Raw genomic sequence first — 12,281 nt, forward strand, 5'->3', positions numbered from 1 at the left:
TGTACCTATGAAAGGACATGTGATGTGGTGTCTGTCTGGAGCTGGTGCATTAAATCCAAAAGTTATTGGTCATTTCTTTAACCTTAAGCCTTTTTTAAGTTCTCCGTGGAACACAGACAGTAAACAAATGAGTAAATGGTTTTGTCGGTATTCAGCATGCTTTGATTCCATTTTTTCTTCTTTCTCTCATGCCTCTCAGAATGGGGAGTGCTCTGTTATCCAGATTTGATTTGGTCTTTATCCTGTTAGACACCCCAAATGAGGATCATGATCACTTGCTCTCTGAACATGTGATTGCAATAAGAGCTGGGAAGCAGAGAACTGTTAGCAGTGCCACCGTAACTTGTATGAACAGTCAAGATTCAAATAGGTCTGTACTTGAAGTGGTTTCTGATAAACCATTGTCAGAAAGACTAAAGGTACAAATTTTTTTTTCTCTTCAATCATTCATTTCACTTCTATATGAATGTTAGAATTCAGTGTATAGCTTATTCAGTGTATAGAACAACAGTATATAAATCCAAATCCTTTTATAGTATCAATAGTACGGTTTATGGAAATTTCATTTGAAATAATTTAAGTCAACTAGATCAAGGATAGGACTTTAGTGCTAGCTTATTTGGATAGTTTTCTAGATTTTATATCTAAACAAGTTATTTTAGCAGTTTATTTGCTACTTATCCTTGTAATAATGATGGGCCTTTTTATCATGCATTAGGTGGGTCCTCGAGAAACAATAGACCCAATTCCCCACCAGCTATTGAGAAAGTACATTGGTTATGCTCGGCAGTATGTCTATCCAAAGCTCTCCACAGAAGCTGCTCAGATTCTTCAAGATTTTTACCTTGAGCTGCGGAAACAGAGCCAGAGGTTAAATAGTGCACCAATCACCACTAGGCAGCTGGAATCCCTGATTCGTCTAACAGAGGTATGTTTACTTAACATGGTGGTGCAGCGGTTGAGCGCTGGGTTGCGCTGTTTGATCCCCGGTCACCTGCGAGGGTCCCACAAAAAAAAAAGAGGATGGAAGTAATATGATTTCATCTTCTGCATTATTGATTTGAATTTTCTTCCTACTGAGAGACATTAGAATTGGATGGACGAAAGTATTTTTAAAGGTTTGGTCATGCCTTTAATGTGTCAGAATATAGCAATATCATTCTAAACACAGGACTGGATGCTTCCTTTGCAACTCTTTTTTTTTTTTTTTTTTTTTTAAATGACACCGAGAAGACTAGAGTATGAAGTGTGGTTTGGTTAGGTTAAATTAAGGAGATTCAAAGTTTCATATATGGAAACATGGATTGTATCAAATATCTTGAGTTTGATTTACAACAGGTGTGTAAGGATAGTGCCTGTTGTGACAGCTGTTACATCTATCATCTATTCAGAGATATGGAATGTTAAGAGAACTCTATTTGAATGTTAGAATTCAGTGTATAGCTTATTGGAGAACAAAAGTACATAAACTAGTTAAAATAGCTAGGTCAGAGCTTGGGCTTTTTGCTTCTAAAATCTGATTAACACCTCTTCGTTGTTTTTACAAATTGGTTAGGCATGATTTCCTGAAAGTAAAAGGCAAGGGAAAAAACTGAGTGTATATTATAACCAAATCTTCCAAAATGCATGCACACTCAGAAAAGATATGTTAGTAAGTAAAAGTGGGTTTTACTCCATATTTTAGTGATACTGTTATACTCAGGTTTTCAAATAAAAGTCAGTTTTTATGTAAAATGAATAAATGAAATAAGCTTGATGCAATATGCCTGTTCAACAATATTAAATCTATTTTTCTTTTATTATCTGAAAGTGGTTGTTTTCTTTCAAAGGCACGAGCAAGGTTGGACTTGAGAGAGGAAGCAACCAAAGAAGATGCTGAGGATATAGTTGAAATTATGAAATACAGGTAAGATTAAACTTTAATGCTTTTTTAAATGAAATACCAGTCATCTTCCCATCTAAATATAAATTTAGTTAGGCCAAGCAAAATTATTTTTTTTAATTTAATTTCCTCTGGGCAAACTATTTTCTTATTTTAAAATACTGAATAGTTAATATATTCATATAGTTCTAGAATCATTTCAAAAATTCATACTTTTAAGAAGATTTTCTCCCATCCTATTCACCATTCGTCCTCTCCACTAGAACACCCATTACTTTTTTTTTTTTTTAAGATTTTATTTTTATTTATGTATGTATACAAGAATTAGGGTGTAGACCAGAGGTGGGTGGGGAAGGGCATGAGAGGATTCACCAGAAACAGAGTGGGGAGCAGAACAGGCAGATCTACTGAATTGCATTGCTGAGGGGAGCAGTGGATGAGATAGAAGAGGTCTGCTGAGCCATGAGGGTTAGCAACCTGGTCAGGGATCGAACTCATGCCAGAGTGGCTGGCAGTAGCTTGATATTGCTAAGACTTAGCCCCATGCGCTACCAGGAAGGCCCCCCCCCCCCGCCATTATTTTCTTGTAAACAGCATATGGATTACACTATTCTGTACTTTCTTTTCTTTTTTAAAACTTGTCAGTATACCCAGAGATCTTTCCTTATTAGAACATAGACTTCCTTTTTTTAACAGCTGCTAGTATTGTTATTCAGTTGTACCATAGTTTATTTAACCAGTCCCATTCATTAGATACATGATTGTTTTCCATTCTTTTGCTGTTACAAAGCTATAATAAGTAATCTCTGTTAAGATACTTCATATGTGGTTAAGTATATACTTGTATGAGAAATTCTCAGAAGAAGTAGGGCCTCCCTGGTTAATTCTCAGTGCTGTCACCACCCTGGCCTAAGATGATTCCCGGCCAGGGAGCTAACCCAATATGGCACAGCAGACCCCTCCTGTCTTATCCACAGCTCCCCTTAGCAGTGTATTTCAGTAAATCCTCCTGTTCTGCTCCCTACTCTGTCTCTGGTGCATCCTCTCCCCGCCGCCCCCCCCCCCACCTCTGGCCTACACCCAAGTTCTTCTACACACAAAAATAAATCAATAAATTCTCAGAAGTAATATCTACCAGTCCAAGTGTAAATAAATACATTGTTAAATTGTGTCCTCATTTTATATCATTTGGTAGATGATTCCTAAGGGTGTATATAGGGGGATTTTATATTTTAACAGATGATATAGCTACCTTAGACATAATTTTTTTAATTAATAAAAACAAAAACTGACTGTATTAGGTACTTTTTTTTCCCAGTACCTAAAAAAATTTTCTTAAAAAAATTTTTTGAATAGGTTCACACATTCATATGCTTCAAAATTCCAAAGTTCAAAATATGTATGGTAGAAGAAGTTTCCTTCTACTCTGTTAATCAGCTACCTGGTTTTCCCTCAGAACAAATATCAATTTTTTGTATGTGACCATTAGATAAAATACACATAATAACTCTGTCTGTATATTCCTTTCCCCGTACCATACATATTCTGTATCTTGCTTATTGCACTTAAATTTTAGAGATCATTCCATTTCATGTACCTGTTAGTCATTTGTAAGTTCTTTATATGTCTTGAATATCAGTCCTTTGCCAGATGTATGATGTGCAAATATTTTCTCCCATTTGGTAGGGTGTCTTTTTGTTTTACTGATAGTTATTGGAGCCATTGGAGTGAGCTCCTTAAGGACAGGAGTTGTACCTGTTTTATTCAATACTATAAGCCTAATGCTTAGGAGGTGACCAATTTATATTTGGGTAATTAATTCCTGACTAAATAACGTCTTTGCCTGTGAGCCAGGCAGTGAGATTATAAATGTCCATTATACAGGCAGAGAATCAGGCAGGGAGTTGACAGTTGAGCTGGATCAGAGAGGATGACTAATTTATCTCTAACTGGTATTTTCACACTGTGGCTAAGGTTCACTGTCAAATGCATATGTTTTTCCTTGATGATATTATGAAATAAGAAGCAGTAGAAGAGTACTAGAGATAATAAGTTGTATCCTTTAATATCTAACCATCATTACTGCAAGTCAATAGAATCTTTATAATTCTTTGCTAGAGTATATTTAAATACCTTTTATTTGCCAGATGCTGCACTAGGAGTTGAGAACACATTTTTATCCAGTAAAGCCTAAATTCAGTATATTTAGAATTTCATTTTTTCATGAATCAAAAATAATGTTCCAGTTGTTTTTATTGTAGACTGTCAAGTTTATACTTTTATGCATTTTTCTTTTTAAAATCACAAGTTTCTTAAAAGGAGTAACTGTCCAGAATAGTCTATGCCATCATGAATTTTATAACAGTTACTCAGTAATTACAGGTGTAAATCTTTGCTATGTGAGCCTCATGGCTGTGTTTATAGCCATGACCCAGAGACCCGGAAAAACTTTTATAGCCACACCACATTGGTTAACTGTTTTTTCTTACCCTCCTATTAAGCATGCTAGGAACTTATTCTGATGAGTTTGGAAACCTAAATTTTGAGCGATCCCAACATGGTTCTGGAATGAGCAACAGGTCAACAGCAAAAAGATTTATTTCTGCTCTCAACAACATCGCCGAAAGAACTTACAATAATTTATTTCAACTTCATCAACTTCGGCAGATTGCCAAAGAGCTAAACATTCAGGTATGATATGCCAAATATTTAATCTTTTTTAAAATACTTTCAGGAGGTCTTTATTAATGTACAAAATATGAAATATTGAAATATTTGAATTAAAAAAATTGAAAAGTTGTAATTAAAATATTTAAAAACACAAGCTTGTTTATTTACTTATTCATTTGTTTATTTATTGATACAAACACTGGGTACAGTCAGAAGCGCGGGAGGGTGAGAGAATTCACCAGAGCCAGAGCGGGGAACAGAACAGACAGACCGACGAAATACACTGCTGAGGGGAGCAGCGGGCGCGGCAGGAGAGGTCTGTTGCACCATGTGGGACCCTCGCCGGCGGCCGGGGATGGAACCAGCGTTGCAGAGGCTGCGGGCAGCTTCGCAGCCCAGTGCTCAACTACTGCACCACCAGGGGAGGCCCACAAGCTTGTTTTATTTAAGCTATAAGATTAACTGCCCAGACCTTAAACAGTTTTTATTAAAAAATTCATAGCTACCTCTTTTCAAAAGATTTTTTAGCATCTTAATAGTTAGAAGAAAACATTATAGCAAGTCAATTTCCATGTTTTTCTGATAATCCCTTGTGGAAAAGATATCTTAATGTCTTTGAACCTCAGTGTCATTTGTTAAATGTACACAATTCTACCTGCTTTACTTAACAGGTTTAGTGAAAATGGATATAATAGCATTTTAAACAAGTAAAAACAGTTTATATGAAAAATTGTCCACTTAGGGCCTCCCCTGGTGGCACAGAGGTTGAGCACTGGGCTACAAAGTTGCCCGCAGCCTCTGCAGCGGAGGTTCCATCCCCAGCTGCAGGTGAGGGTCCCACGTGGCGCAACAGACCTCTCCTGCTGCGCCCGCTGCTACCCTCAGCAGTGTATTTCGTCAGTCTCTCTGTTCTGTTCCCTGCTCTGGCTTTGGTGAATTCTCTCACCCTCCTGCGCTTCTGACTGTACCCAGTGCTTGTATAAATAAATAAATAAATAAATCTTTAAAAAAAGAAAAACTGCCCACTTAATTTCAAGAGCTTGTCAAATTTTTGTTTTGCAGCTAAGCTAAAACAAACATAAGATTCTTTGTATATCAGTTTCCATTTATTATTAACTCAGCATTATGGAATTCAAAGCTCTAGAATCTATAGGCAGTATTTTCTAGAATTACAAATAATTTTGTTTGCCCAAGAAACTTGAGGTTATGCATTACTATTTGAGAGAATAATTTTAAAAATAATATCATTGCCTATTACTTAATAGGTTAACACTTGTACTATTTTCTTCCAGGTTGCTGATTTTGAAAATTTTATTGGATCACTAAATGACCAAGGTTACCTCTTGAAAAAAGGCCCAAAGGTTTACCAGCTTCAAACTATGTAAAAAGACTACCAACCCAGGAACCTCCTGGCTTTATTAACAGTTTAAAGTCATCTTGGTAATAAAGATTTTGCAAAGTTTAAAAAAGTCTGAAAAATAACATCCCAAAAGTGATATAAGAACGTTGAACTAATTTAAAAAGTGAGTCATATATTTTTTTGCAACTTCTCCAAAAAGCTAAAATTAAATTGTTACTTTATTTTATCTAAGTGATCTAATTTAAAATTATTTATAGTTTTGTGTTTGACCTCCTTTATTCTTTTTTATAGTTTTGTATATGAAAAATCATCTGGGAAAGCATTCAGAAATAAATTGAAACTAACTTTCAATTTCAAAAACTTTGGAAGTACTTTATATTGACATATTTTGTTTAATATCTAATTGACTAAAAATTTTTTTACAGATGTTATTCTTTATTACTATATTATTCTATATTATTACTATGTTATTCTATATTATTACTATGTTATTCTATATTATTATTAATATACCCATTTTAAATAAATAATTGAGCAAGGTTTATATTAAAACCAACCTCTCTCCCACTCTTCCATATTCCGTAATTTTCTGGTTTGATTTCATCTGTTTTCCCATTTACTGGCATTTTATCTCAAGGACAGACTAGTATTGCTAATTCTAGAGTTTTCAGTTTTAAAAATTAATTATATAGAAGGTAAGAATGTTGTTCTCAAACTTTCTACATACATACACACTTACCCATTTCTCTCCAGTATAGTTAGATGTCATCATTTTAGTTAAATCTGTTTAGAACCTTGTAAGTATTAAACATTCATTTTCTTTCTTGTTCAACCTTTTGCTTTTCTTATAGTTAATATAAGAGGGATGCGAAGGTGTTTACATCCTCTAAAATTTAGTGACTTCTGAAATGGATTGGACAGTTAAGATAATAACATTAAAACAGGGTTCTCTATAAGGAAAAGGAAAATAAGACTGAAGTTTTGAGAGGAAGGAGGCAAATAAAGCAAATCATATGTAAATAATGACAAAATCCATTGCTTTTAGAAATATGTATTACTAAAGGAAGAGGAGATCAAAATATTAAATGAGCCCTGTATGTAGATAATGTTCACCTTTGTGAGTGTTTTTATTTCCTTCAAAGGCTCTGTTACAGGACAACCCTGTTTGTGTTTATTCAGGGCAGCCTTTCCCCCAACAGTTCCTACAATAACAAGCCATATAAAAATTCTGAACTAAAGATGTACTTATTCACATACTCTAGTAAAACCAATACTCTCTTAGGGAGGATGAAATGTCAGCACCAGAAGTTGACAAAAGAATTAGTTTAGATTTCATAATAACTTGAGTAATCTAAACTGTAGAGTTTAGATGGAGTTAATCTTTGCAAGTCCTAAGGAATTTGGCCCTATCAGTACTTGTAATTCAAATGTATTCTAAGTCTTCTAAGCCTGCTGCAGTGACCATACTTCCAGCGTACCTGTGTTTTGACTAAATCCAATCACTTTATTCCTTGTTATTGGGTGTTGGGTGGTGTGTTTATCATGATGGTTTAAAAACGTGCCTTATTTTTTTTACATTTTTTAATTTTAACATTTATCATTTTTTACATTTTTTAGACAATATTTGCTTCACCCCACCCCCTCAGATTGAGTCCCCATAGAATCTCCTTCCCCAAGGCACCCGTGCACCATCGCCACAGTCCCCTGTGCTCCTCCCTCCCTCCCTCTCACCCCTCTCCCTCCTTCTTCCCTGCAGTGTGTCTCTGGTTTGTAATTGTCAGTTTTTGCTTTGTTGTGTTTTGTACTGTTATTATTTTTTTATTTTATTTTATTTTTTTTTTAAACATTTATTTATTTATTTATACAAGCACTGGGTACAGTCAGAAGTGCGGGAGGGCGAGAGAATTCACCAGAGCCAGAGCGGGGAGCAGAGCAGGCAGAAGGACCGAAGTACACTGCTGAGGGGAGCAGCGGGCGGCAGGAGAGGTCTGCGCGCCATGTGGGACCCTCCTCCAGTGGCCGGGGAGCAGCCGGGATCGAACCGGCGCTGCAGAGGCTGCGGGGCAGCTTCGCAACCCAGCGCTCAACAGCTGCGCCACCGGGGAGGCCCACTGTTATTATTTTTTTACACTGATGTCTTATTTGGTTCCCCTCTCTTCCTGTTATAAGTGATACCATCCGGTATTTTTCTTACTCCTTCTGGCTTATTTCACTGAGCATAATTCCTTCTAGCTCCATCCACGTTGCTGCGAATGGCATGAGTTTATCTTAAAAATGTGCCTTATTTAGGTTACTAGTTGGGTTTAATGTCAGTAATTGTAGCTCACTCCTACAAGATTTAACTCACCTTAATTTCCAGAGAAATAATTTCATTTTTCTGGTTTGCTTTAACTTCCAATCATTAATCTTTATATAAGATCCATTTGCAGTTTATCAAGACATAATATTTATTATAGATTTGGGATAGAATTTTCTTTCAAAAAAGAAAAACACAAACCTTATGCTTCAAATAGAAGTGGTGAGAAAGAATGATTTGGGTTACACAATTTTCAAAAGTCTGAAAGCGGGCTCCGAGTTTTTTGTGAAGAGGTAAGATGTATTGATAATCAGCACAGCAAGAGACTTTCAGCGCTTTGCAGCTTACCAAGGAAAGCATAAAAGTGGCAAGACAATACTACCCTCTGAAAGCAGAATTGTAATAACTTCCTCAGCAAAGGATCACTGAAGGCAAAGGGGCCAGACAGACTGTAATGCCCACAGTAGATATTAACAGCTATTGTTATTAGCACTGTACTTTCAAAGCACTAACTTAGGAACTTAGTCAACTGGTTATTCAAGGTTAATTATTTACAATCCTTTTCATGTTCTTTTGTTTCTTTATTACTTTATGTATCCAAGTATATTATATCTGGAATTGTTTTATTGAGTTTTCACATTTTCTTCGTCCTTCACCCCAGATTAATCTGTCACGGTCTCCAAAATGAGGTCAAAGACTGATAGCTGGGTGTTCTCCTTAAAATGTTAGGAAATGGTTTGTTGGAAGCTCTGTTACTATTTAGTGTAACCTTTGAGCTGTCATTATCCTTTAGGCCAAAATGCCAGACTGTTTACTGTTCTACTTTATAAAGACCGAATAGTACTATCAGCACTACATAGTAAAGTTGGCTTTCAAAAAAAAAGTATATATTTCAAAAATAGATATATGTGTGTGTGTATACATATACATATATGGCAATAAAACCAAAAATACCCAATATATCTATATATAAATAGATATATATGCAGTTTACTGTATTTTTCCAGCTTTATGGAGCTATAAATGACATATAACATTGTTTACTATTATTTGATAAGACTATATATTGGGAAATGACTACCACACTAAGGTTGTTAACACCTCCATCACCTCATATAATTACCTTTTTTGTGTGTGTGGTAAGAACATTTAAGATCTACTGTTTAGGCAGCTTTGAAGTACATGCTATAATATCACCATGCTGTTTACTAGACCCCTAGGACTTAATTTATCTAACACTGGAAGTTTGTATCATTTAACCATCTCCCCCATTTCCTATATTATAAGTGTGGATTTCATTATATCATGGCTTTTTTTCCTCTAATTTTGAAAGGAAAACAACACAACGAAATCTGCTACAATTTGGGGAATGTTCTATTTTTTAAAATGACAACTCACTATAATGTGATTCCATATATTGCAATATAACCCAAAACACACAATTAAAATTTTATCTTAATCAGAAAATCATGAATAATATTTCACAGTTTAATGATGTGATAAATTTTAATAGGTAAGACTATCTCCAGACAAGAAGGCAAGTGAAGAGCTCAGGCAAAGGTGTTATTCTTGATGGTCCTGAATAAAACTAGATGACTATACCTTGATAGTACAAAGGTCGAAGAAATAATTACATATTGTATATTGTGTACTAAATTTAGAAAAATTTAAGGAAAGATTAGGCAGATACCATAAGGAATATATGTAAAACCTACCAGAACAATAGAGAAAACATGCAAAGCAAGTAAGGTAATGTACTTACTGCCAATTGTTAGAGACAGATGTAGTGCATACTTTCTGTAGCAAAGAAAAATCTCAAGAGGCAATGAGAAATTCTCTTTTTTTTTAAATAAAATAATTTATTCTGGCTAACAGGGGTGAGAGAGAACTAACAAAGCAGAGGGAGAAAAAGGCTCTGACTCATGGTGACAGGTGGAGCTATAGCTACAGGAGCCAGTAGGGAGTCTCAGAGCCGCCTGCTGCTGCTGCTGCTGAGGCCATCCCCACCTTCAGGCACTGGGTGCCTGAAGGCCTGCTGCCTGTGTCATAGGAGGGCATCTGCCTTCCACAGCAGCTCCCATGACCAGAACAAACCCACTTTCCTTTTTTTCCTTTTAAATGCCCCCCAAATGGCTGCTCAATGCCACCCCTTTCCCAATAGCCCTCTTAAGGGGCTTGGACATCACAGGTGGAATGGAGACCATGGGACTGCACAGGACTCTTCCCTTCTGCCTTAGAAGGCTGAGTTTGGCCCCTCATCTGCACCTGACAACTCCAACAATTAGCCCACCGTTGTCACCATTTCTCTGGTGATGAAAGTCATACGTTCTGATGCTGGCCCGTGACCTCATGATGTTTCCTCCAGCCTCAAAATGATGTCAAGGTCTCTAGAATTTGCAAAGGAAAAAGTTTGCATTAGTGTTGAATTTATTTGCACATGGCAGGAAGAATCAGAGTTTGGTGCAAAGCTGTGATCTTGGAATTCAAATGTATTTATTCTAAGTCTTCTAAGCCTGCTGGAGTGATCATACTTCTAAGACCTGATGGAGGACAGAGCTGAGTGGCAGTGAGTCGCAGCCCTTGATGTGGGCACCCTGTGATGGTAGCAAGCAGTGTGTGGAGCCTGACCATGGGAAGCACTCACTCAGCAGGTATGCGTATTGCCTCTGGATCAGATCAGAGTCATCTGAAACACCAGTGGAGAAATTGTCTTGAATTAGGAAGAATGGAAAGAATGGATACAGGTAACTCAGGACTATAAAGGATAGGAGAGACTGGACTACATTAGCTCAACCCCTTTTGATGTTTTCCATGTGTCTAATTGTGTTTGATTACAACATGATTTTTTAAAAATTTTTCCTTTTTATACTGCTAGTACAAAAAAGTTAATTTTTCTTTCAATATCAGTATTTCCATAGGTGCATAAGAAATCAAAGATCTTTTTTGATATTATAATGATGTTCAAATATATATTTCCCTTTTTTAAACACTGCAATTAAAAGTTTAAAATCAGCTTTATGGTGGGTCTATCATCACAGACAAGCCTGGGGGGAAGTGGTGAGGCAGCTGGAATCATTCAAATTCAAATTGACACAATTCAGTGAAGTTTTGTAACACCGCATTATTAGTGAATGTAATACTCTAACTATGTCAATAGAATAATGTATAAAATTACTACATATAATTACTATAGTATGTATAATGAATATAGTATAATTACAGTATAAAAACTGGTACACTAACCAGCTGATGAAATAATTCTTATTTTGGGTATTCCTCTACGTTTTCTCATTTTCTCGTAAGTAAAGTAATAATGGAGCCTGTCTAAACTGATGGGAGGATGGAGCCTCCCTGGTGGCGCAAGGGGTTAAGCACCGCAATATGAAGCAATCCTCAGCCCCTGCAGCACAAGTTTGATCCCCAGCTGGCCAGGGAGCAACCCACATGGCACGGCAGACCTCTCCTGACTCGCCCGCTGCTCCCCTCAGCAGCGTACTTCAGTCTGCCTGCTCTGCTCCCCACTCTGTGGTGAATCCTCTCACCCCCTGCATCTCTGGCATTGTACCCCAGCTTTTGTATCCATAAATGAATAAATCTTTTAAAAAAAACCAAACTGATGGGAGGATTAAACGGTATAGCTGTTATAGGGCAGCCCCGATATTGAATGGGTTGTCTGCTGTGGGTCCTCACCTGCGCGCTTGAAAGGGACTTATCAATACTCCACTATAGGCACACACAAAAGGTTAATAAAAGGTTTATTTACAAGAGAAAAGGAAATAAGGAAAATGTACAACTCAGGGAGAAAATAGGGAAATAAAGTCTTTAATGCGTCCTACCCGATCCGCCGACCTGGAAACCCAAAGGCACTCTCAGAGCTGGCCGGACACTACTAGCTGGTGGAGAGCCAAAATGGGGGACCCCCTCCAAAGCCCACGTGTCTGGCTTATACCAACCTGGCTGCTTAACTGCACCCTCAGGTCCCAGCCACCTTCCCTTTGGTGGTGATGGGATTTGGAGTTCCCAGTGTCTTTGGCTTTGGCCTGGGGTGGGGGTGGAGTCCACAAAGCCTGTAT

At 36.9% G+C, this 12,281-nt stretch overlaps 1 protein-coding gene across 4 annotated transcripts in view; it reads left to right on the forward strand.

Moving 5' to 3' along the window:
• MCM8 (minichromosome maintenance 8 homologous recombination repair factor) overlaps positions 1 to 5,937 on the forward strand; it is a gene marked incomplete at both ends in the record, with an annotated part of 28,598 nt that extends 22,661 nt beyond the window's left edge. For all 4 annotated transcript variants that reach the window (XM_084247567.1, XM_084247570.1, XM_084247568.1 and 1 more), the window contains 5 exons: positions 200 to 419; positions 719 to 928; positions 1,830 to 1,906; positions 4,384 to 4,573; positions 5,845 to 5,937. In XM_084247567.1, the coding sequence (XP_084103693.1) occupies positions 200 to 419; positions 719 to 928; positions 1,830 to 1,906; positions 4,384 to 4,573; positions 5,845 to 5,937 (790 nt within the window). The remainder of the gene's footprint in view (positions 1 to 199; positions 420 to 718; positions 929 to 1,829; positions 1,907 to 4,383; positions 4,574 to 5,844) is intronic.
• Between the last annotated feature and the right edge of the window lie 6,344 nt (positions 5,938 to 12,281).

The sequence above is a fragment of the Talpa europaea genome (assembly GCF_964194135.1).
Source record: "Talpa europaea genome assembly, chromosome: 11".
Taxonomy (NCBI): Eukaryota; Metazoa; Chordata; class Mammalia; order Eulipotyphla; family Talpidae; genus Talpa; species Talpa europaea.